The sequence below is a fragment of the Podarcis filfolensis genome, assembly GCF_964270895.1.
Source record: "Podarcis filfolensis genome assembly, chromosome: 11".
Lineage (NCBI taxonomy): Eukaryota > Metazoa > Chordata > Lepidosauria > Squamata > Lacertidae > Podarcis > Podarcis filfolensis.
Genome location: NC_139613.1, coordinates 16,250,742 through 16,277,575, shown reverse-complemented (window position 1 = coordinate 16,277,575; position 26,834 = coordinate 16,250,742). Strand labels below are relative to the sequence as shown.

The 26,834-nt window shown below is 44.3% G+C and overlaps 1 protein-coding gene across 1 annotated transcript in view; it reads left to right on the top strand.

Moving 5' to 3' along the window:
- Positions 1–26,834, top strand: part of ADAMTS12 (ADAM metallopeptidase with thrombospondin type 1 motif 12) — a 114,786-nt gene that overhangs the window by 51,319 nt on the left and 36,633 nt on the right. The window contains exons 5-11 of the mRNA XM_083575504.1: positions 2,198–2,281; positions 3,841–3,965; positions 11,447–11,596; positions 14,002–14,145; positions 19,784–19,928; positions 24,441–24,533; positions 26,205–26,350. Coding sequence (XP_083431630.1) covers positions 2,198–2,281; positions 3,841–3,965; positions 11,447–11,596; positions 14,002–14,145; positions 19,784–19,928; positions 24,441–24,533; positions 26,205–26,350 — 887 coding nt within the window. The remainder of the gene's footprint in view (positions 1–2,197; positions 2,282–3,840; positions 3,966–11,446; positions 11,597–14,001; positions 14,146–19,783; positions 19,929–24,440; positions 24,534–26,204; positions 26,351–26,834) is intronic.

Here is a 26,834-nt window from a genome sequence, read left to right as displayed (position 1 = left end):
CTCTGGAATGCAAAACAGAGTCTTGTGACCCCAAGAGCACTGCACAGTGGCAACACACAGAAACCAACATCAGGGTCCCAATCAGGTTGGGAAAAGCTGAGCTAAAAGAATGCTTCTTCCCATATGTATATCTACCCATGTCCTCAGCTTATTGAGGGAGGCTGTCCTTCAAGGGCTCCCTCTAAAGGAAATTTGGAGGATTGCCAGAAGGGAGAGGGAGAAGGGAGATCCCCCCTAATGCCTCACCCCCAAATCTGTGGAATGATCTCCCTTCTTCCTGGCACCATATCTTTTTTGTGGGGAGGGGACTATAGCTCAGCAGTAGAGCATATGCTTTCAAAGCATCGCAGGATTGTGGCAAAGATTATTGAAGCCCAATTTATGGCCTGGTTCAGATATAAGAGTGCCAGGCTGATAACTTGTTTTATCTCTGGTTGTGAGCAAGTTGGTGGGCTGGATGTGAAAACCCTGTTAATGTGTCCTGTCACTGGTACTTCCCTTCAATGGACAAATGTCCCACTTGTCTAATGGATTACTTGACCTTGACTATCCCTGTCTCACATGAAGTGAAGATTGCCTGAACCAGCTCTGACAGGAACGCAGGCCAAGAGCCCTTAGTAATTAATCCCTTTTCAATGCAATGCATGAATGCTAACAAAATGTCATAACTCATGGTTAGAACTTCCTTGTCATAAAAGAAACGAATAAGGCAGAATCAGCGCTCAACTGCACAGGGGCACTTCCAATATAATTAATGGCGTTCTGATATGTTTCGATTTTGATTGTGTATGAATTGTGTTTCAGTGTGTTGAAGGCTATGAGGGCAAAAAGCAGCCTTAAAAATTAAAACTCTTTTAAATAAAGTCAGAAAATAAAGTAGGGATGAAGAACCTGTGACCTTCCAAGAATGGTTGAACTACGACACCATCATCCCTGACCACTGGATGCTGTCTGGGGGCTGATGGGAACTGGAGTCTGTTAGAGCATGTTGCTGATAACGCCACGGTTGCAGGTTTGGTGCCTGTATGGGACAGCTGCATATTCCTGCATAGGAACTTTACAGTTCTATGATTCTATACCAGGAGGGCCACAGGTTCCACATGCCTGGGTTAAACAATTGAGAACGAGCTGCTGCAAGCTCCCCCTTGATTTCTGCCATTGAGACAGATAATGCTAGAACACTTATTCATACAGCTGCACTGCCCTCTGCAGTAGATTCCAGAATTTATTGTAATTCTGACTGAATCAAGTGTAGGCGAATATTCCAGAGGGCATTGGGGGAAGGGGTGAGCCAGGAAAGGTTTGTTCCATCCAGCTTCTGCAGAGGCTAATTCTGGGACAAGGGAACAACCCCTAGCATAGTTTGTCGGATGTTCGTCTGATCCAAGTGGTCACTGGGTGGACCTCAGTAATATGTGGCATGGTCAAAAGTGCCTCTCCTAAAAAACACAGTACATTCCACAAGCAGTGTTAGAAACTGGGGTAGAAAAACTAGGAGCCAAATGGCTTCTGGGATGTGGGTTGTGGGCGCCAAAACAGAATATCAAGTCACCACTGATGGGGCGGCAACACTTTTTATTTATTATTTTGATAGCATGCTTTAATATGCAATTCACATAAGTGACACATTGTCAAGATCACATTTTTAGTAGAAATCGTTAATGCATGTTTAATTTGGTGTTTACAATAAAAAATATTGGTACCGTACTTTGGTTTTCAAAACACTCCACTCTTTATTGTTAAACTCCTTAACATATTGCCTATCCTTAACATATACTTCGAGGCTTCAAAGCAAATACATTTCAGTAACCCTTGAGTGTGAGCCAGGTGCAAAAAATGGCACCCAGGCTTTTTGATGTCCTCGCAGATGGATCATCTTTAGGCGTGAAATGTGCCTGGAGCCCTCCTAATTTCGAACCCTGCCCACAAGTATGTATGGAATGGGGCAGTCCCTCAAGCACCTGGTCACAAGTTCTTTAGGACTTCATTACCACCAGCAAGAAGACCTTAAAGCTGGTCTGCTATCATGCTATATATAGGCAAAGACCTATATTTTGTTACTGTATGCAGTGCCAGACTTACCTCTGATGGTGCTATGGAAATAGATCATCATCATCATCATCATTGGAGTGGTGGGGGCGGGGATATTACTGCAGAAAATGAATTAATAAACTTTATGTTGTCTGGCTTTGCCCAGGTGTCTGGCTTGTTCCGTGATCCAAGCATTGGCAATGCGATTCATATTGTGCTGGTTCGACTGATTCTTCTAGAGGAAGAGGAGGTAAGACTCCCCCACTTAACAATTATGCATTTCATTGATGTCAGGTGCTGGTGTGGTTGCTCAAGAGCAAACAGGCAAGACTCCAACCTGTGTTTTCCAAGCTTTATTCTTAGTGCAAACTATTTACAGTGAAGAGCGTTGTAAGTTCATGTCTGGCTCAATCGCTAGCAGAATCTGGAAGTGATCGGTCTTTGTACCTCCCCCAGCATAACAGTCGCGTGACCCCCAACCTTCTCTGCCCCTCCCTGCGCCAAAACCTACTGCGCAGAATGGGCGCTGGCAAAGGGGTGCTTCCCTCCTCTCCCCTTTGCTCAGGCTCGGTGTTGAGGCTCTCCCTAGCATCCCCTGGTCCCTGCACCTCTTCTCCACTGGAGGTGGGGCTTTCCTCCTCACCGGAGGAGGAACTGCTTTGCAAGATTTTTGGAGGTTCCCTATAACACAACTGCCCTTCCACCTCTCGCCTCTGAGCTGATGGCAGTTCCCTGACAATTGACTTTCTTCTTAAGGAAGAAAGTTTTTGATAGACTTCGGAAAAGGGGAAGGAAGCCAGACAAAAGCAGACATTTTCAGTGGCGGCACTGGTGTTCTGGAAGGCCACTGGACATGCAAGCATTATGGGATGCCACCAGTGCTGTGGAAAGTTGTTCTGTTGTGTGTTTTATTGCTTATCTATGTTCCAACAGATGGGCAAATAGGTCTTTACCATGAGTGTCTACTGTACTGCTGCTCTTGTATATTGGACTTTTTTAAAATTATCTTTAGTGTATATTGCCTTGAGATGGTTGTTTGGAAGATGATTAATAAATCAGTGATCATGATGACAATGATGATGATAATTTAATTATAAATGTATATATTTTACATGTTGTGTAATTGTGTTAAGTGTGGTGAACTGCTTCTCTTTCAATGATGATGATGAGGTAATACTACTACTACTACTACTACTAATAATAATAATAATAATAAATGCTTTTCACATGACTTTCAAGGTGATTCCCTATTCCATGATTGAGAACTTGATGCCCTCCAGATGTTTTTAGACTTTTAGATTTGGATTGATTAGGGAACAATGTTTCCAAATTGGTTCCACACTGTTCTCAGCATGTTCGAAGGCATTCTGAAAAATTGTGCTACAAAATTGCGTAGCTGCTAAGAATGTTGCATCTTTCTTAACCCTAGAATTGTGCTTCAATTTTTCTCTGATTTAGGGATAATGGTTGTTTCAAAACAGAAAACAAAGGGGAACATTTTTGTTTGACAACTTATTTAAGCTCTTCTGGTGTGTGTGGTTTTTTTAAAGAGTTGTGAAGGCCTCTTAATGTGCTGTTTTGCTCTTTTTGTATTTTGGGGGGAGGTATTCTTTTTCCATCGTTTTCCAAATGACACAGTTTTATCTCAACTTTCTGGGCTCTGTAAACAGCTATCATAATTACGTCTCTCGCTTCACGCAAAAGCACCATTTGTTACATCTAAATTACCTTACTGAGCTTGATAATTAATGTAGATGCTATTAGTGTTCTAGCAGTATAATTATATATTTTTTATTTCCCTCTCTTTAGCAAGGGCTGAAAATAGTTCACCACGCAGACAAGACCTTAGCCAGCTTTTGTAAATGGCAAAAGAGTATCAATCCCAAAACTGATGCCAACCCCCTGCACCATGATGTGGCCGTCCTTCTTACCAGGTAAGAGGATACTGTGCCAGAGACACCATGTTTGATTTCATTTTTTTAAACTGTTATTACTTCAGTAAGAGAGGAGACCAAATAAATTTCAGTAACAGGGTAAGATTCTCAGCAAGGCTTAAATGCCCACCATAGAATTATTATTTTTGTAGGCTTGGAAGGGTTAATAAAGGCCAGTCCTATCATTAGGTAGAGTGAGGAATCTGCCTCAGGTGGCTGTTGCTGGGGTGGTGGTGAGATGGTGGAGGACACAACTGTGTGTGCCATGGAGCATCTCCTTCACCACTAAGCTGTTAGCCTGTTGCTTTTAGTTACAGCAGAGGAAACCCAGCCAGATGGGCGGGGTTTAAATAAATTATGATAATGATGATGATGATGATGATACCCAGTTGGCTTCTGTACATGTCATGGGAGGACACTATCTTGTTCTTCCCCTTAGGCAACAATTTCCGCTCTCCCTTCCCTACAGGTGGGCGGGGTTTGCGGCACCCAGCAGGGGCTCACCTGGACGGGTGCCTCCCACCTGCTTGGGTTGGCCTTTGACCCGCCCTTGGCCAGGGAGGACAATGGACAGCCGGCTGGGGATGGGGCTACGGCCAAAGAAAAGAGGCTGACCCTTTTGACCAAGCTTCCCAAGTGGTGGCATTTGCAGGGCCTGTTAAAGGGCAAAAACCAGGAGTCCCTGGCCCTAGATTGGCGGCATGTGGGTCAAACTCCCGGGCCGAGGTTAGTGGAAGGGCATGTTGTATAAGTTTGTGCTTTGCAGTCCCCTCTCACTGCACCTCATCAGCCTCCATATCCTCAGCCAGACGGGCTGAGAGGTTTACCTGCCAAGGCCTGTGCCAAGTTTCCCACTTCTGAAGCTCAATAGAGTTGTGGCCAATCTGAACCCATACTCTGGTCTCTTGTCTCATTCCTTGGGCGGAAGGGGTAGGCACCAAAGACAGGGTTTAGCACATGTGCCCGCAAAATATATTGGGCTGGCCCAGTGACTTTTGGAGATTCATAGCCCAGGAAGTATCTCTTTTGTTAAGGAAATTACAGGGAAATGGCCCAGAATGACTAGGAAACTGGGCTGGGTACCACTCCCTCCCTACTCATCTCCAGGACTTTCTCACCATCCAAAAGTGGGAAGCAGATAGCAGTGCCTTGGATTCTCATTTTACTCCCATGAAGAGAATAGAGTTTACATCCACAGGAAAGGGATTCTCGACTTCCTCCTTCCCTGTGTAGCCCCCTGCACCTCCTGAATATGTGTGCCTGGGGTTGGGGGACTTTTGGGAATGGTGTGAAATATGACACGTGGGATCCAGGTGGAGGGAAGAGTTGAGAGAAATCAATGCACTTTCATGAATGGAGGAGCACCATGGGATGCAAGCCAGCTTTCCCTTACCTGGCACTCTCCAAATGTTACAACTCCCATAACCTCTGACCCATTGGTCATGCTGGCTGAGACTGATGGAAGTGCAGATCATGTCATTTAAAGGGTGCCAGGTTGGGAACAGGTAATCTAAGGCAACATATCTAAGGTCCTATTAGTTCTACATGTTACTTCACTTCATTCTGTTGTCCTTCCAGCTTTATGTCAGTTAGGAGTTTGGTTTCATTTGGTCTTCTGTTTCTTTCCTGTCTGACCTTTGCTTCCTTTCTTTCTAGTGAAAAAGAGACTTGAGTGCACATGAGAGTCAGTGTGGTGTAGTGGTTAAAGTGTTGGACTAGGACCTGGGAGGCCAGGATTCAAATCCCCACTTGGGCCCATTTGGGCCAGTCACTGGATATCAACCCAAGTTTCCTCACAAGAGTTGTTGTGGGGATTAAAAGACCAGTATCCTGTGGCGTGTCGAGGTCCCCAAGCCACCCCAAATAAAACACAATTCACACAGAATTTTTGTTTACGGTTTTTGGCATAATTTTGTCCACAATTTTATTAAAATACAAAAAATGTGAATGGTTGCTTAGGCATTGGTTGCGACTATCTGACCCCGCACGGGGACAGACTGACATTCACACACCCACCAAGTCAGAAAGGGAAAACATGGAGCTGGGTACCATGCCCTCACCTCTCCCCAAATGCTCCCAGGGGCTCTTGCGTGGCCCTAGCCCCTTGACAGGGGTTCGGACAAAAGCATGGCGAGCCCCTGGATTCCTTTAACGGAATACCCTTGCAGCAGCAGCATTGGAGGGGCAGGCACAGCCAACCACACCCCCTCCACCAACCAAAAATTAACCAGTGCCTAACCGCAACCTTACAAGTTGTGACGATTTGCTACGCAGTAGGCAAAAACCAAATGGCACCAGCCAATCAGCTAAATGGACAAAATTCCTACCGGGCCCCTGCCCCAAAAGCAGATGACCCCATGACAGGCCTAGCAAGGGCAAGTGAAAAACCCTAAATATAGGGAGGGAGGGCGGGTGATCCAACGCGCGCAGCGAAAAGAGGAAGCGCAACACTGCGCGCAGGGAATATATAGGCTATGGCTGTCAATCACAAAATGGCAACATATAAATCTCCCCAACAACAAGAAGAGCCCAATCGTAATGGTGGCCAACACTCTTTTACCCACCCACCAACAGTGGGGTGTTTTGTTAGCCCCCACCACAACACATGCTCTCCATGAAGGAGAACACGCTTTCTCACAGTGGCCAACCAGGTGCCTCTGGGAAGCCTGCAAACAGGACTCTCCTGTGTTTCCAGCAGCTGGTATTCAGAAGCATACTGCCTTCGACAGCGGAGGGAGAAGATATGCTGTTCTCATTTGAGTGCAAAATTGATGTGGGGATATTTTACATGGAAAAATAATTCCTTCTGTAGAAAGGAATTAACAGCCTCAGGCCCACAGTTAATAAAGTTGATCCAAGACATTTTGGTGCTTGTTGTAAACGCAAATGATGCCTTTCCTTGCCTAGCGACATCAACAGTTAGCAACACCTCATATAACTGACCCTGTGTCCTGTTGCTTAATTGGACCCTGAATCTGAAAGTTGGTGCAGCATAATGAAGAAGAGATTCATCTGTGTATTGAAAAGAGCCCCCATTTTAAAAACCGTTTTTCATGGCTAACAAAGGTGACATGGTGTTTCTGTTTTCAGTTCATAGAGTCCTTTCTATAGGTCAGTTCCATCTGGTTTGAGACGCTGCTATTATAGGCATTGTGAAGTTGTGGTGGGGGAGGTGAGGGGAAGAGAAGGGGGATAGAGACATTTCCTTCTTTTGCATAGTGCATATGCAGATATTTTTTTGTCACGGCATCATGTTGATAGGTTCTTTATCCGTTCATTTACGGTATTTATTTTCATTGGCAGTGGAAGAGATTGGGGAGCCTAGCTGGTTGCATTTGGTTGGTTGCAGCGAGTTTTGTTTGGGGGAGTGGAGTCGAATTAGCCATATCGATTAGGATGCTGTCAAGGAGGATTATGTTGTTATCTTGTTGATCCATGTTCACTCCTGAAAGGTCCCTCCAGTAAATCTTGCCTCTGCTATGAACTCACCTTTTGCAAGCTGTTCTCCCTCAGCCTCACCCTACTGCCATCCTTATTTTATTTATTTTATTACACCCAAACTCTTAACGGAAGGCAATGGCACTAATTGGGCCCCCGCAAGAGAAGGGAGTTGGTCCCTCATCCCCATGCCATCTCGACCTAGCCATAGGACCTCTGTCTTCGAAGGATTTAGTTTCAATCGGCTCCCACGAAACCATCCAGCCACAGCTTCCAAGCATCTGGTGAGTGTGTAAGGGGCTGAGTCGGTGTGGCCATCCATCAGCAGATAGAGCTGAGTGTCATCAGCATATTGGTGACAGCCCAGCCCAAAGCTCCGGATAATCTGGGCAAGGGGGCGCATAAAGATGTTTAAAAGCATTGGGGAGAGAATTGCGCCCTGCGGCACTCCGCACACCAAGGAGTGGTGCGACAACATTTCCCTCCCTAGTGCCACCCTCTGTCCCCAACCAGAGATAAAAGAGCACAACCAGTTACGGGCTATGCCCTGTATCCCCACGTCTGCGAGGCGGTGGTCCAGAAGATCATGATCGACCATGTCAAAAGCTGCTGACAAATCTAAAAGGATCTAAAAGATTATTAGCCATTGATAGCCTTTCCTTCCATGAAGGTATCCATCTTTATATCCATCTAAGCACACACTTTTAAAGCCACTGACTAGTACAATCACAATTATTTATGGTCCAGCTCTCACTTACATACTTCACTATGGTTTTCCCAGTAGTGATGTATGGAAGTGACTGCTGGACCATAAAGAAGGCTGATCGCCGAAGAATTGATGCTTTTGAATTATGGTGCTGGAGGAGACTCTTGAGAGTCCCATGGACTGCAAGAAGATCAAACCTATCCATTCTGAAGGAAATCAGCCCTGAGTGCTCACTGGAAGGACAGATCGTGAAGCTGAGACTCCAATACTTTGGCCACCTCATGTGAAGAGAAGACTCCCTGGAAAAGACCCTGATGTTGGGAAAGATGGAGGGCACAAGGAGAAGGGGACGACAGAGGACAAGATGGTTGGGCATTGTTCTCAAAGCTACCAGCATGAGTTTGACCCAACTGCGGGAGGCAGTGGAAGACAGGATGCCTGGTCCATGGCGTCACGAAGAGTTGGACACTTCTAAACAACAAAAAGTACAATCACAATGCTGATGCCTTCATTCAACCCCAACATTCCCATTTATTCTAATTAACTGCTCATATAATAAGCTACTCATAATGCTAATCACGCTAAATCATACTCAGAAGCATTTTTATGAGCGAAACTAAACAGAACGAAGCACAAACACTTTTGGAAACACACAAAGCCCTTTCCAAACAGAACAAAACACAAAAGCAAATATTTTTGGTCCTTACCGCTATTGTCTGCTTGCTAAAAATCGCAAGCCCTTCATTGCTTTCCCAAGAACAGCACTCGTTAACGATAATTGCATGCTTGTGAATACTGCCATAATGATCAGAAATCTGTGACCTTGTTTGCCCGGGTTTTAATTTTACTTTTTAGACAGTGCCGTGTGCTGCTGGCATTTCTCATTTAGAGAATTCTGATTCAGCATCTGAACACAATTTAGGGTAAAAAGTGGCAGTGCTCAGAATTAAAAGAAAGATCAAACTGGACCACATACTGCACTAGCAGGAGGAACATAAGGAGCTTGAACAAACACAGAAAGAGAAGGAGGAAGTGTGTTTAAATCAGGGATGGGGAACCTGTATCATTCCAGATGTTGTTGGGCATCATCCCCAGTCAGCATAGCCAGTCGTCAGAAATGATGGAAGTTGGAGTCCAGCAACATCTGGAATGATACAGGTTCCCCACCCAATGTTTCCAAACTTGGGTCTCCAGCAGCTTTTGGACTACAATTTCCATCATCCCTGACCACTGGTCCTGCTAGCTAGGGATGATGGGAGTTGTAGTCCAAAAACTGCTGGAGACCCAAGTTTGGGAAACCCTGGGTGGAATCTACACACATATAAAAACCATTCTGAAAATGCTTTTTTTTAAAAGCGTTTTTAAAAATACATTGAATTTTCCATAAGGCTCACCATTGACTATCTAGTATCACATTGTATATTGCACTTAAAACATTTTATTTGCAGCTGTATAGCTGAGTCACTGGTTTAGAGTTTGTTCATTGCATGTTGAATATATGTGAACACCCATGCCATTTTAGCTTCATTTGTATATTTAATATACTCAGTTATACATTCAGTTATATGTTCTGGGTTCATTTGTGCGCACAAATGGCTTTCTTTATCATTCTTTAGCAAACATGGAAGAAACCAGAAGTCAACTTCAGGCTTTTGAGTTTTTGGCTTTAGATAAGTGAATGGATAAATAGGAAGTTGCACGATAAATAAAAGAATGGCAAAGTTGTCCAACTAGCTTGATATGCTTGATATAGAACCTAAAATCAATTTCAGTGACATAACATGCAAAAGCAAAGCATCCTTCTTCACGTCATCAATCAATGGGGGTGTTGGGCTTTCTCAGATTTCATATATACACAGGATGGTCTTTTGTAGCACATTATTGGTCTCTGGAAATAGCTTTCAAGAATTGTAAAAAGGAAGCAATCATCTTTCCTGGGTCACAGTCAGACAGGACTGAGAGGGAAATGTCCCTTTGTGCATTCTAACAAAAGCTCTTGATCTATGTTGAAGTTTCGTGGGAGGGATTCGATCGCATACTGGCAAATTCAGGTTGCACAGTTAAAGCTGATGTGGCGCTCTTGCACAGCTTAGCACAAACACAAAGTGACAGGAAAACGTGCTGGAAAGTGTGGGATAATTGCTTGGTATAACCTCTCTGCAAACAACTCAGAATGAATATTCAAATCGATAGTCAACTTTGTGCAAAAAAAATCAGGATGAATGCTCAATGAAAGATTGCCCAGAAACAATCTATGTGCTTTTCTAGCCTTGCAGGAAGGAAGGAAAGAGTTAGTAGCAGAGAAGTGAGTGTGTGTGTGTGTGTGTGTGTGTGTGTGAGAGAGAGAGAGAGAGAGAGAGAGAGTTTAAGGGACATTGGTAGAGTGGTTTCAGGCTTTGCTCTGTTGCAATTTGTTTAATGGACAAGGGGAGTCTGCTGCTCCCCTTAAGATGAGACAGCATTTCTGCTTTGGATGTGTAACAAGCTTTCTTGTGCAGTGTTTGTCACTGTTTATTGCTTCTCAGGGTCTGAAAATGGTGCAACTTACTTCCGAGCAGGGATGGGGGAAGAATTCAGTTCAGCTAGCATTCCTAAAACATTATGAGAACTGAGCACAACCGTTCTTCAAAGTCTGCACTTCTCCAGATTTTGTATTGCAGTTCTCCTGTCAAGTACCATGTACAAAATGCTTGTGCTAGGGGAAAGTGTGTGTAATGCATAGGTAAAGGGACCGCTGACCATTAGGTCCAGTCATGACCGACTCTGGGGTTACGGAGCTCATCTTGCTTTATTGGCCGAGGGAGCCGGCATACAGCTTCCGGGTCCTGTGGCCAGCATGTGGTGAACCAGAGCAGTGCACGGAAACGCCGTTTACCTTCCCGCCAAAGCAGTACCTATTTATCTACTTGCACTTTGACATGCTTTCGAACTGCTAGGTTGGCAGGAGCTGGGACCGAGCAAAGGGAGCTCACCCCGTCGTGGGGATTCGAACTGCTGATCTTCTGATCAGCAAGTCCTAGGCTCTGTGGTTTAACCCACAGCGCCACCCGTGTTGTAAGAATTCATACGTTAGTGAAAATAACACAGACAATTGCGTTATAGAAGGGTAGATTGCTTGACAAATGCGTCCGTTAAGGGAAAAATTGCACAAAATGTTGATGAGTTTTTATGAGGGCTTTAAAAAATATTCACAAACTGATGTGGAGAACTGAATGGAACAGTGGAAAGATGAGGAACTGAAACATTCAGATTCACCCATCCCTGCTTCCGAGACACAACATACACAGGATCATGCTACAAAGTTCTTTTTATTTCACGTATTTTGCTTTGCTCTCAGGAAGGACATCTGTGCTGGTATGAATCGCCCATGCGAAACCTTAGGCCTGTCCCATCTCTCTGGAATGTGCCAGCCTCATCGCAGCTGCAACATCAATGAAGACTCTGGCCTGCCTTTGGCATTCACAATTGCACATGAACTTGGACACAGGTATGAAAACTCTGGGAGTCTAGCGGGCGTCAAGTCACATGATTAACCAGAACTGAAATAGCTTCGAAAGCTCTTACATTCTGAGGAGGAAGTATCAGAACTTTGTGATGGTTGTAGCAAGGAGGTCTAAGGTAACAATGAGTCAATACAAACAGCAGAAACCTAAAGGCAGGCACTCATGTATGTTTCCAGATTTTTATATTGATAAAATAAACATTGCGCCAAAAAAATGTTTTACTTCTACCTGTGTGATTAGGCCAACACTGCAATACTTTTGTATATCTCTCAAAGTAAAAAAGGCTAGTGACCTGCCTACTTTAAATCTTCCAGAAGATGCTTGGATGAACTTTTCTTTGTGTATCTTGAATCAGTCCAATGTCTGCATGTTCTGTTTGGAATTCAGAAAATACCTTCTTAGAAATGCAACTGTTAGCATTGATAAGCAATTTGTTGTTTCCACTGTTCTATTCATGCACTTTAAAATTTTCAAGTAAAGATGCAAGCAAAAACAAACAAAAATTAACAGCCAATAATTACCGTATTTTTCGCCCTATAGGACGCACTTTTTCCCCTCCAAAAATGAAGGGGAAATGTGTGTGCGTCCTATGGGGCGAATGCAGGCTTTCGCTGAAGCCTGGAGAGCGAGCGGGGTCGGTGCGCACCGACCCCTCTCGCTCTCCAGGCTTCAGGAAGCTATCCGCTAGCCGTGGGAGACGCAGCTCTCCCACGACTAGCGGAGAGCTTGCCAGCACCCAGAAGCTTGGGGCGCGCTGAGCTCAGCACGCCCCAAGCTTTGGGCTTCGCGCAGCACTCCACTAGCCGTGGGGCGCTTCCCCCGCCCCAGCCCCGCAACTGGGGGGGGAATAATTTTTTTCTCTTTATTTCCCCCCCAAAAAACTAGGTGCGTCCTATGGGCCGGTGCGTCCTGTGGTGCGAAAAATACGGTACATTCACTTCCAACCTAACTTTGAACTTCTTTCAGCATCAACTGAGTGAATATTTATCTTTGGCACTAAGGCATTTGTGGGTATCTTTCTCTGACAGGGTCTGATAGGAGTTGAAATCCAGTAACAACCTCTGGAGGGCCACAGGCTCCCCACCTTGCCATGATAGCAGAGGGATGTCACCACAATGGTTGGCATCCATGTCTGGCCCAATTGCACAAGCAACCCAAACAGGCTCTTGAGCAATCTTATTTCAGGTGTGCCAGTAAAGCACTATGCAGTTTGATAGCTTCATCCCAAGATTCCCTGCAACGCTGGGCATGTATGCTGGGCTACATACAGAATCATTCTTGAGTTTCCTGCAGCTGTGCATAACCCAAGAGATGTCTCTTTTGACATCCTCTATGACCAGGGCCAGCCCTACCATTAGGCAAAGTGACCTTAGGTGGTAGATGTTTTGGAGCAGCAGTGACAGCTCCTTGGCCATTCCTTTTAAGCCCCCTGCTAATTCTCATCTGTTAGGGGACAGATATGTTAGCAGCCAGTAGCAGTTATACATAGCTGATTGCAGCTTCTGGGAGCTCGTGACCAGGAGCTAGTAACCAGGACTTGTAAAGAGGGACATTTGCAAGGGCATTTAGTGGGGGAGTTTGAGGGGAAGCCCAGAAGACTTTCTCACAGCGTGCAGGACCGAGAGACATGGAAGGTGAGGGAGCTGCTACAGTGACCTGAAAAACACCTCTGTTTTCCTGCTGGAGAACGTGCAACAGTACACCTGTAGCAAGTGTAAACTGGTTGCCTTGCTGAAAGTGAAGGTGTAGCAATTTGAGGCCCACCTAAACATCCTCTGAGCTACAGGACTAAATGTGGAATTTCTCGATAGAGCTAAGTGGACTATGCTGGAACAGTGACACAGGTGGGGTGCCCCTACAGAGGAGGAAGATTGCCCATTGCATGAGATGAACCCCTGGAGGAACGTGACACATTTGTCATTTGTCATTTGTCAGTCAGCAAAATTATATGTCTATGACATTGCCAGGGCTTATTGGAGCCCCTGGATTTTGCAGTGTAGCTAATGGGAGCAGTGGGGGAGGTGAGACAAATGTCCCGGGCTGACCCTATTGGTGCCTTTCACCCCAAATCCTAGCCATTTTTATTTTGGCTAGATGTCACCCACAGTTGGTGACTGGAAGGCAGGTCTTAATGAAACCAACTTTTCAGCATGCACAGAAATATAGGATAAAAATGCTGACTTCTTTCACAGCGCTGTTCATCTTTTGGAAGATTCTGCTATGAACCTTCGCCCAGGCCAGTCAGATAACAGACTTTACACTACCTGATAACCAGAAGCAATTCCCCAGCATATTTTCTGCAGTACTTGAGGTTATTTGTAGATAAGATATTCTGGTTTTTTGAAGCTTCCCTGACAGTATCTTGCACCTGGATTTGTTTCTCTCCCAGTTTTGGTATTCAGCATGACGGAAAGGAAAATGACTGTGAGCCAGTGGGAAGGAGACCATACATTATGTCCCGGCAGCTGCAGTATGACCCCAGTCCTCTCACCTGGTCCAGATGCAGCAAGGAATATGTCACACGCTTCCTGGAGTGAGTCAATATGACAGTTTTGCTACAGGGAAATGCAACGCATTAAACAAAATCCTTATTGCCATTGCCTTTGAGGATATTGCAGCTTTTTTTTTTAAACTCCATTACATTGGATGAGTTTGGGCATCATGCTAGACCATAGTTTAGTATGATAACAACAAGCTGTGGTAAGCCTTGTGATCAAATAGCATGACAGGCTGTTGTTAATGGAAAGGGGAAGCGAGAAGTTTCCAAACTCCTCCTCATTGCTCTGCTGGAGAAGGAAAGGAGAGCACAGCAACCTGAGACTCAATGTACCTTCCTTCCATAGTTTATTGTGACATCTGACCATCACCATAAGCACAACCACTGATTGCAAAGCAAGCACAAGGGATAACAGGAACTAGGTTACCTTCTGACTAGGTGCCCCAATTTATTACACTGGTAAATAGATGTAGATTATAGAATCATAGAATTGAAAAGTTGGAAGATACCTCAGGGGTTATCTAGTCCAACCCCCTGCAGTAAAGGACTTGCTGACAGATGAAGATAGATCTTTGGACACGACGCTTGTTATTAGCTAAAATGCCCAGAAACAGTGGGAAGAGAATTTTAACCATATATAGTGGTACCTCGGGATAAGTACTTAATTCGTTCTGGAGGTCTGTTCTTAACCTGAAACTGTTCTTAACCTGAAGCACCACTCCTCCTCCTTGCTGCTGCATGATTTCTGTTCTCATCCTGAAGCAAAGTTCTTAACCTGAGGCAATATTTCTGGGTTAGCAGAGTCTATAACCTGAAGTGTCTGTAACCTGAAGCGTATGTAACCCGAGGTACCACTGTATACAATTATTCTGGTGAGGGTTCAGTGATCAGGTGTATACCAGTAATTTTTCCTGATAAAAGATACCAGCCACCACATAGCCCCCAGTTTCAGAGGATGAAGTTAGAAAGTTTATTCAGAGTCTTGCTAATAATAAGGTAAAGATATGACACCCCCCAAAACCTGTAACAAACTATTAACTGATGGGCTCCTGTACTTGCAGAGCTCTAAAATAAAGAAAAATAATAAATCTTTGGAAGTAAAATTCTGTTAGAATCCTGGGGTAACATTAATGTTTCTTATTTCTAAATGCATTATTACTGGGGGAGCATGTAAGGCAAAAGCAACACGAGGAAGCCCGTTTTATTTTAGTGTATTTCGAAGACTTATAGAAAAGGTTCCAAAGGAAAAACGACATTTGTGACATCCCCATTGCCCTGGAGCAGGGAAGCTGGGGCTTGTGTGCATCTGCAGTGCCAGGAGCATAAGATTGGCAGTGGCAGTTCCACTGGTGCAACCTCATGGCTCCAACTTCACCAGTATCCCACCCTAGCCCCACCCAGATAAGCAGCAGTAACTGTGGTGTCAGACTGGTGTCTCTACTCCCACCCATGTGCTTCTACTATGTAACTGGAGATTATGGTGACTGAACATTCATCTCCTTACGGGGTCCTCGCTGAGAGATCACATTCACCCGGTGCTATACCAGCTGCACTGGCTCCCTGTAGAGCCTTTAAAGCCCTATACAGTGGTACCTCAGGTGACATATGCTTCAGGTTACATACGCTTCAGGTTACAGACTCCGCTAACCCAGAAATAGTGCTTCAGGTTAAGAACTTTGCTTCAGGGTGAGAACAGAAATCGTGCTCCGGCAGCGCAGCAGCAGCAGGAGGCCCCATTAGCTAAAATGGTGCTTCAGGTTAAGAACAGTTTCAGGTTAAGTACGGACCTCCGGAACGAATTAAGTACTTAACCTGAGGTACCACCCTCGTACCTACAGGACCGCCTCTCCTAGTATGTCCCACAGAGGAACTTACGGTCTTCAAACAAAAACATCTTGGAGGTCCCAGGCCACAGAGAGGTTAGGCTGGCCTCAACCATAGAATAGAATCATAGAGTTGGAAGAGACCACAAGGGCCATTGAGTCCAACCCCCTGCCAAGCAGGAAACACCATCAGAGCACTCCTGACATATGGTTGTCAAGCCTCTGCTTAAAGACCTCCAAAGAAGGAGACTCCACCACACTCCTTGGCAGCAAATTCCACTGTCGAACAGCTCTTACTGTCAGGAAGTTCTTCCTAATGTTTAGGTGGAATCTTCTTTCTTGTAGTTTGGATCCATTGCTCCGTGTCCGCTTCTCTGGAGCAGTAGAAAACAACCTTTCTCCCTCCTCTATGTGACATCCTTTTATATATTTGAACATGGCTATCATATCACCCCTTAACCTCCTCTTCTCCAGGCTAAACATGCCCAGCTCCCTTAGCCGTTCCTCATAAGGCATCGTTTCCAGGCCTTTGACCATTTTGGTTGCCCTCCTCTGGACACGTTCCAGTTTGTCAGTGTCCTTCTTGAACTGTGGTGCCCAGAACTGGACACAGTACTCCAGGTGAGGTCTGACCAGAGCAGAATACAGTGGCACTATTACTTCCCTTGATCTAGATGCTATACTCCTATTGATGCAGCCCAGAATTGCATTGGCTTTTTTAGCTGCCGCGTCACACTGTTGGCTCATGTCAAGTTTGTGGTCCACCAAGACTCCTAGATCCTTTTCACATGTACTGCTCTCAAGCCAGGTGTCACCCATCTTGTATTTGTGCCTCTCATTTTTTTTGCCCAAGTGCAATACTTTACATTTCTCCCTGTTAAAATTCATCTTGTTTGTTTTGGCCCAGTTCTCTAATCTGTCAAGGTCGTTTTGAAGTGTGATCCTGTCCTCTGGGGTGTTAGCCACCCCTCCCAGTTTGGTGTCATCTGCAAATTTGATCAGGATGCTCTTGAGTCCATCATCCAAGTCGTTGATAAAGATGTTGAATAAGACCGGGCCCAAGACAGAACCCTGTGGCACCCTACTAGTCACTCTTCTCCAGGATGAAGAGGAACCATTGATGAGCACCCTTTGGGTTCGGTCAGTCAGCCAGTTACAAATCCACTGAGTGGTAGCATAGTCAAGACCACATTTTACCAGCTTCTTTACAAGAATATCATGGGGCACCTTGTCAAATGCCTTGCTGAAATCAAGGTAGGCTACATCCACTGCGTTCCCTTCATCTACCAGGCTTGTAATTCTGTCAAAAAACGAGATCAGGTTAGTCTGACATGACTTATTTTTCAGAAATCCATGCTGACTACTGGTGATCACAGCATTCCTTTCTAGGTGCTCACAGACTGTTTGCTTAATGATCTGCTCCAGAATCTTCCCTGGTATTGATGTCAGACTGACTGGGCGGTAATTATTTGGGTCCTCTCTTTTCCCCTTTTTGAAAATAGGGACAACATTTGCCCTCCTCCAGTCTGCCGGGACTTCGCCTGTTCTCCAGGAATTCTCAAAGATGACTGCCAGTGGTTCTGAGATCACATCTGCCAGTTCTTTTAATACTCTTGGATGCAGTTCATCTTGCCCTGGAGACTTGAATACATCTAGACTAGCCAAGTATTCTTGTACTATCTCCTTAGTTATTCTGGGCTGTGTTTCCTCTGCTGAATCATTTGCTCCAAATTCTTCAGGTCGGGCATTGTTTTCTTTATCGGAGAAGACTGAGGCAAAGAAGGCATTGAGGAGTTCAGCCCTTTCTGTGTCCCCTGTTTGCATTTCACCATCTTCTCCTCTGAGTGACCCCACTGTTTCTTTGTTCTTCCTTTTGCTACGAACATACCCATAAAAGCCTTTTTGTTGCTTTTAACCTCTCTAGCAAGCCTGAGTTCATTCTGTGCTTTAGCTTTTCTGACTTTGTGTCTACACGTGCTGGCTATTTGTTTGAATTCCTCTTTGGTGGTTTCCCCCCTTTTCCATTTTTTGTACACATCCTTTTTAAATCTTAACTCAGTTAAAAGTTCTTTAGATAGCCACCCTGGCTTCTTTAGGCACCTTCCATGTTTCCGTCTCATTGGTATTGCCTGAAGTTGTGCTTTTACTATCTCCCTCTTAACAAACTCCCAGCCATCATGAACTCCCTTTCCTTTTAGTATTACTGTCCATGGGATCTCACCCAGCACTTCCCTAAGTTTTATGAAGTCGGCTTTCTTAAAGTCAAGAAATTGAGTCCTAGTATGCTTGGCTGCTCCTTTCCGCTGTATAGTGAACTTCAGAAGAGCATGATCACTCGCGCCTAATGATCCTTCCACTTCTACCCCACTAACCAGGTCATCAACATTGGTTAGGACCAGATCTAAAATGGCTGTTCCTCTTGTTGCTTCTCCCACTTTCTGGACAATGAAGTTGTCTGCAAGGCCAGTGAGGAATCTGTTTGACCTTATGCTCTTGGCTGAGTTTGACATCCAACAAATATCCGGGTAATTGAAGTCCCCCATTACTACTATCTCCCTTCCTTTTGCACGCTTGGCCATCTGTTCCAGGAAGGCATCATCTATGTCCTCCGTTTGGCTTGGGGATCTATAGTAAACTCCCACAATGAGGTCACTGTTATTCTTCTCTCCCTTAATTTTGACCCAAATGCTCTCACTTTGGCTTTGAGGTTCTAAATCTTGGATCTCTTCACAGGTATACACATCCCTGACATATAACGCCACTCCTCCTCCTTTCTTGTCTGGTCTGTTTCTCTGAAATAGATTGTATCCCTCCATTATTACATTCCAATCGTGGGACTTATCCCACCAGGTTTCAGTGATGCCTATTATGTCATATTTAGACATAATTTAGACCAGAGCCAGAGCTTTTTCGGCTGTGGCTCCAATCTGGTGGAACGCTCTGCCACAAGAGACTAGGGCCCTGCGGGACTTGACATCTCTCCGCAGAGCCTGCAAGACAGAGTTGTTCCACCAGGCCTTTGGTCAGGGCACAGCCTGACTCCCTCCTTTGGCAATCTTCACAGAACTCTAGCCCAATGGTTGCCATCAATTTGATTTGAATTAATTTTATAATGAAAAGATTTTAGAATGTTGTATTATTTTATTCTTGTTAGCCGCCCTGAGCCCGGCTTCAGCTGGGGAGGGCGGGATATATATATAAAATTTTATTATTATTATTATTATTATTATTATTATTATTCATGGGGACTACAGATCTGTGGTCCCTCTGCATGAAGCCTTGAGTGGAGGAGGGAGAACTTGATACGGAGATGCTATTTTCAGCAGCTTTCTTAGGTTTCTTACAGCATTTTGTTCTTTCCTGGGTGTATGAAGACTGCCAATCACCTTTTCTCCAAGCTAAAATATGCCCATATTCTTCAGCTTTCTTTTTTTATATGCCATTCATCTCAAACTATTGATTGTCGTCATTTTTCTGAATCATCTTGTTAGTGGTTTAGCTTATCATGTTCTTCCTGGAAATTTAGCGAGCAAAACAGGATACTGTGATCAAGCTGGTGTCTTGAACAGCAATGAATAGGACAGTATTTTCGCCTCCTACACACAGTTGCACATGGTGCTTCTGTGAAAATATCCTAATATAGCCAGCACTGGCAGTCTTGTCTGTGGGGAGTCCTCTCAACTCCCTTTCCCGTTTTCCCATCTTTCCACCATTGGGATAAGGGAGAGGTGAAGGAGATGCTGCTTCACCACAATTGCCACACCACGAGAAGCAGGTGTCAGTATTGTTGTTGTTGTTGTTTTTAAAAACCTCCACAAATGTTAATACTTAATCTCACACCTCATATTTAGCCGAGGATGGGGCTTCTGCCTGGATGATGTACCCAAGAAGAAAGATCTAAAGCCACCTTTTATTGCACCTGGAGTGATTTATGACGTGCACCACCAATGCCAATTGCAATATGGACCCAATGCGACATTCTGCGATCAAGTGGATGTAAGTTCAGTGTTGCTTCTCTCCCAACACCCACATTTTATTTCAAGGTGGCAACATTAATCGTCTGAACCTAATGGAGAAATGGAGGAGGAAGGAGGTGGTGACAACAACCTGTATTGCAGATATTAATATTGTGCAGCTTGTAGCAATAGGATTTGCAACTGAATACCTTACTCGTGTGAACTAAAGTTAAACACCTTGTGACAGTGTAGCAGCTGCCTTCTCAGTTAATTATCAACCTGTTAGGCACTCAGAGAGCTTTACAATGCTTCAGTGGAGTTTCCCAGTTGGCAATACACATACAGGCATCTACAGAGTTATTTCCAGGTCCATGTACAATTAAACCATTATACATAACAACCTGCAAGGGGAAGACATGCCACAATTCAATTTGCTGGTATACTACAGATACAAGGATGCTTAAAAAGAAGCTGACCATGCTCTGAATGTACTTTGTGCTCTATCTTTTGGTTTTGCATCTCTATGGTGTAGTGGTTAAGAGCGGTAGTCTCGTAATCTGGGGAACCGGGTTCGCGTCTCGGCTCCTCCACATGCAGCTGCTGGGTGACCTTGGGCTAGTCACACTCCTCTGAAGTCTCTCAGCCCCACTCACCTCACAGAGTGTTTGTTGTGGGGGAGGAAGGGAAAGGAGAATGTTAGCCACTTTGAGACTTCTTCGGGTAGTGATAAAGCAGGATATCAAATCCAAATCCAAATCTACTGTTTGATGGTGCCCGCGATGTCACTGGTTCTAGCAGCTTTCTAGGTCTCTTCAGTGTAGCAGGGTTGAGCCTGTTGTTGTTGACATGCTGGCAATGAGTGGGGCCAGAGACAAAAGAGTTTTTAGCTTTGAAGGATTGCATAGCACTCTCTTTCTCTTAGTCCCACCTCATGTACCTCTCACTCCCTGACTCTTTCTTCTTCCTGCTCCTCTCTCTTTCTCTCTCTCTCCCCCACAAACAATAGAAGAGGAAGTGATTCCCAAAAAGGTGGTCTGGAGGGCAAGTGCAGGACCTAAGTGTCCAGAGGGCCACATGAAATTAGGACAGGTGCCACAGGTGCCTCACCACTGTTTTCACGGAATGGAAAGAGGACCATTTCCAGTGTTTATTTTTATTCCATTTATATCCCACCTTCCCTTCATGCTGGAATTGAGCACAGACACATCCAGGGGTTTGTAGGTGGTCTTCCACAGGCACTTGGCCAGACCTCGTCCTGCTCTGCTTCATTAGAGTTGTGCATTGTCTTCAGGCAATGCTATAGCACTTTATTCTATTTCAGCATGTAGGGGGGTGTATTTGTCTCCCTTTGATTGTGAGAGCTCTTGTTCTTAAAATACCAGACTCTTCGATAGTGGCAGGGCATTTAATAGAAACCTTACTTTCTCCTGCACAGTAGACCAAAGGGAATCTCATCCAGGCAAAACGAGTACTAAGTTTGGTCTCTGTAGCTCAATTGTGGGACTAGGTTTGTACTGTGTACGCATTTGATATGGACTCACAGCAACACACAGTCTGTCAGATGGCTATAACTGGCAGTGAAGTCAGATCAGCAAAATTCTAGAGGAGGTCATCTACCAGGCTTTCTCCATGGTTACTAAACCCACGAGGCACAGCAGGTACAATCCTAGAAAGATATGTGCTCAGCTGAGAGGGAAGGGGAGGAGTAATTCTACAGCCAATGATGCTTCTATTGCAGCTATGAAAACGCTTAATTGGGCAAGGTGTTGTAAAACTGACGCATGGTTTTCTCATCCTGTCATGCATGTGCCTGCAGTGGAAACATAAAAGATGCCTGCAGTTATATGTGTAATTTCTCCCACCCCATTCCCCATGCCCACATAGGTTCCAAAGATTGCTGCCAGCATGAGGTTTTTTATATTTGTACAATCTTGAGTCAGATAAAGTGCAGTGGGGCAGGTGGGCTTTCAATCAATGCCCACATCTATGACATCATTTGAGTGACACATGATTTACCAGTCTCTTCAAGGCTTGATAAACTGTTGGGTTATATACATAGCAGACCAGTGGGGTTATCTCTATACCAAACCTGAGCCCCAATTGTGGTGAAATTGTCTGGCTTCTCCTAACTGTGAAAAGTATATTCTTCAAATTGTCCAATGACTTTGTCATTGTTAGAGGCACACATTAATTCTGTAACAAAGGAAGAATTGAACTAAATGGTCCTGTTTTCCCTGTGGAAGTGCAGCTGACTTCAGTTTTTTTCTGTCCCCAGATGCCCTGCATGGTGTGTTGACCCAGGGTATTCTTTGGGGGCCAAGGTTTCTTGTAGCAGCTGCCATTCCTGCAGAACTTCCGGGTATCTGGGAAATAAAATGGCGACCACCAGGAAAATAAAATGGAGAGGAGGTGGGAAACTCATGAGCACTGGGGCCAAATTGAATGCAATGAATGGACAGTAAAAGGAACATGAATGTCCCATAACGAAAACTGAAATGAAATGGATCATTATTTATTACTCTAGTTTATACACTGCTTAACTTTTTTTTAAAGAAGTCAAAAAAAAAACTTAACTTTTTTTTAAATGTAAAACTACATTTGACATGAAAACAATATAAATAGTGCATGCAGCTAGGGTCGCACTTCAGGGAACAAATGGGGGGAAAGCCTTAAGCGAGTGAATGAAGTTTAACCTGGTTGGCATTTGCCTGATATCGCTAGGAAGTGATCAGGCAGGAACATACAGGGTAAAGTGGTCCCTGAGATAACATGATCCCAAGTTGTTTAGGGCTTTGTTCACTAACAATGAACCTTGATTGCTAGTCATCCTCACAGTACAGAGGACCATTGGCCTTGTTCATAAGTGGGATAGAAGACTGAGGAAGATGAGCGAGCTCCATGCAGAGTCACTGTGGATTTCAGCTGTGTCTTAGGAGGGCAGACTTCAATGTGCAGTTGGGTTTTCTGTCTATGTTTCCGTATTTGTCTTACTGGACTACGAACATCAAATTGCATAGAAAAGTTGCTTTAGAATATTGGCTTTCAAACGCTCTTAACCGGGAGCACTTTCTATATTGATTTATCTGACAAGGACCCCCTGCGTGATTTGTTTTGCATTTCTGTTCTTCGGCTTCCAGGAATATTTGGCAGTGAATTAAAACTGCACACCAGCAAGAGGAAAACAGTAAAGCTTCTAGTGTGTGTCGTGGGGGGAGGGGCGAACCCAACTATAGACATGTCTAACTTATGTATTCCCATAGCTCAAAAATCCCGGAATCCCCTGCAATGTGCAGAGGATGTGAGTTTCATGGCAGATGCTCAAATGAGTCATCGTGGCAAACGGGTCAGTGTGAAAAGTACTGTATGCCCTGTGGGTAGAAAATTTGAAAAACTCTGCTTATACTGTATGCTTCCTTTTGCTCTTTATTCTAATTATTCCATTGCATTTCCTATGCTTTAAAGCAAATAATTTCCTTAACTGGCATTGTGTGCATAGTGGATGAGTTATTGTTGTTGTTGATTAAACTTATTAGTCACTTGTCACCTGAATGTCTCCAAGTGACTTACAGTAAAGAAAAATATACAACTCATAATACCATAGGCGAAAGGGGAGAAGAATCATGTATTTGTAAGCCCTTGACGATACACCTTTCAGAAAAATAAGTGCTTGTAGCTCTTTGCTGTTTACCTCATTCCCAACAGGCATGAGTTCCATTGGCGTAACTGTGCTTTTTATACAAAGAGTAGTTGAGAGCAGTGTCAGCTCACAGCTCCGAAAACTACCAAATGTGGAAATTCATATTCTTGGCAAATGTTAACTTTCACAAAACTGATACTTATTTTTCATTTCCCCAAAAAACTAATGGGCACTAATGCTGGCACCTGACTCACCCCATCCCATTTTTGAGAGGGTTAATTGGGCAAGAAAGGTTTGCTTTCTCCTTCAATACCAATGAAATGCAAGTGTCTGTGTGGGTCCCCAATGTCCCAGGGGGTAGTAGCTGGTGCTTGACAGGAAATGAGGTTTATCCATTTCCTGTCTTCCATGACTAGAACTATCTGCAGAGTTTTGACTACTGGGAGTAGGGTAAAGTGCTACGGTTTAAGTAATAATTTTACTGATTTAGGAAGCATGATCGACAACGAGGGTTGAGAGCCTAAGGCTAGGTAATAATGAAGTTAAAATTCAGCTGCATTCTGCAGAATTTAGTTAGGTAGTTGATGAGTAAGTAAAACCTCACTCAAGGTTATTCCACTGGATCTCAATATTTTCCTCAGTTCTTCCCACTTGCTGTAGCCAGCCTGGTGTCCTCCAGATGTTGTGGACTACAACTCCCATCATCCTTGGCTATTGGTGATGCTTGCTGGGCTGATAGGAGTTGCCATCCACAACATCTGGAGAGCACCACATTGGCTACGCCTGCGAGCATGAAATCAAGCCTCTTAAAGACAACCCAAGCTGAAACAGCCCTCTCAAAAAAACCCAAAAACCCCACAATTCCCTAAAGTCTCAATTGTTTTTTCTTTACAACATTTGAGGTTGTCGTTGCAGAATATTTGCCAGACATTGTGGTGCTTTGTGAAAGGTTCCTGCCGGTCGAAACTGGATGCTGCGGCAGATGGAACGAGATGCGGTGAAAATAAGGTATCTGTCACAAGGAGAGACCAGGATGGGAAATTATGACTTTGGTACCCGACTTTCTTTATGCTGCAAGAGCACAATGCAAAACAAAGTGTCATCCTTATAAAACATCTTTCATTTGCTATATTTTGCATTCGGTCCCATTCATATTGTTGCCTTTCACTCTGAAAGGCTAACCATATCAGATGGTTTTTTCATTAAGTTATCATCTTACAACTGCATTTATATCCCCAATCTGGAAGGCAAGGAAATTGCCTTCTTTTCAAATCAATGCCAGCTCCTTCAGCATCAGGGAGTTTGCATGCCTAGCTCCCGCAGATCAAATGAAAGATATACTTTTGGAGTTTCTCCATAGCACTGACAGCTAGATGACCTTCCTCTGAGCAAAGCGGAGCTGAGTCTCTAACCAAGCAACATCCCAGTAGTTGGGATAGTTCATTATTCTGAAATGTGTCCTGTTTTTCCAGGTGCTTGATTTGCAGGTCCCAGCACCTTCCCCAATTCACGGACTCATTACCTTAACAAGCTCCCTGCTTCTTCAGAATACCCAAGCCTGCTCAGTGTCTCTAAGCAGGCTTATGGCTCGGGACTGATGACATGCCATTTCTATGGAGTGATTCAGACATAACACAGTTTGCTGTCGCACTGAAACCCAGCAAATGGTGGTTTGCTCAAACCTGGGTTAAACTGTGGCAGAGTATTCTCAGGATCTAGTTATGTTTTCATTGTACATGTAAATGTTAATAATAATAATTTGTTTAAGACATGCATACTATTTTTTTTAAATGGGGCAACTTCTGTCTTACCCTGAACTGTAGGACTATGTGATTTTGTTTTGTTTTGCAAAAGTCTTTAACACCATTTTGCCTGATGAAAACGTCTGAAGAAGGTACATGTGACATCAAAGACCTCCGGATTTTTCATTTTTTAATGAAATTTTCTTGTGCTAATAAAGTACATGTATAGTATAAGTTCAAACTTGGACATAATTGCTGTAATTTAAATAGAAATATAATACATCCCACCATAGTAAGGAAGACTATAACTAGGTGATTCTGTGTGAGTCTGATATTGTGGGGTGAACTTTTTATGAGCTCCCACTTCCTTTAACCCAATTTGGACTAGACAACATTTCACATACAAGACTTCTCCAGACAGAGGACTGTTCTTTGTAAAGTTGACAGGTAAGCCCTCTACACAGGGGAAGGGTTTAACCTTTTGCTCTTGTGCCAATTCCCAAGTCCAAATTTCCACTCACCACCCCCAAAGCTGCAATTGACTGTGGAGGGGGAGACTTAGAAGCACAATGCAAGTTCCCTGTGCAATTCAAAACAGCTCTGGCAGGGCGATTTAAATTGGGGATTTGGTAGTGAGGCACAGAGCTAAACCCTTTCCCCCTATACCCAGCCTCAGTCTGAATTGGGCCCCTCTGTGCTGGCTTTGCAGAAAAGAAAAGTAAAAGTCTAGGCTTAAGAGATTCTCTTGCTTCATATATGCAGCTGGCCCTGGCTTAGAAAGGTCTACAATGTCAACTGAAAGTCACAAAAGCAGGAAGGTTATCTCCCTCTTAACACCAGTCTCTAGCAAGCTACTATGAAAGAAATGTGTTGCAGTGTCAATAGTGTGTTTGGGGTTTTTTTCTTGACCCATTGTGTTTGCTGCTTTCTTGTCAAGTGGTGCTTTACGGGTGAATGCATAACCGTAGGCAAGAGCCCCGAAGAGGTGAACGGTGCATGGGGTTCATGGTCATCGTGGTCTCACTGCACACGGACCTGTGGGGCTGGAATCCAGACTGCGGAGAGACAGTGCACTAGCCCAGAGTAAGTCTCACGCCTGGCGGTTTGCTTAACGTTCAATGTTTCAAAATCTTGAAACCTAAACAGCTTGGATGTAGGGCCTTCTCAGTGGTGGGGCCCACCCTGTGGAATGCCCTCCCATCAGATGTCAAGGAAATAAACTGACTTTTAGAAGACATCTGAAGGCAGCCCTGTTTAGGGAAGTTTTTAATGTGTGGTGTTTTATTCTGTTTTTATTCTGTTGGCAGCCGCCCAGAGTGGCTGGGGAAACCCAGCTGGATGAGTGGGGTATAAATAAAAAAATATTATTAAAATTATTATTATTATATCTAAAGCAAGGGTTGTTGTTGTTGTTGTTTAGTCGTTTAGTCGTGTCCGACTCTTCGTGACCCCATGGACCAGAGCACGCCAGGCACTCCTGTCTTCCACTGCCTCCCGCAGTTTGGTCAAACTCATGCTGGTAGCTTCGAGAACACTATCCAACCATCTCATCCTCTGTCGTCCCCTT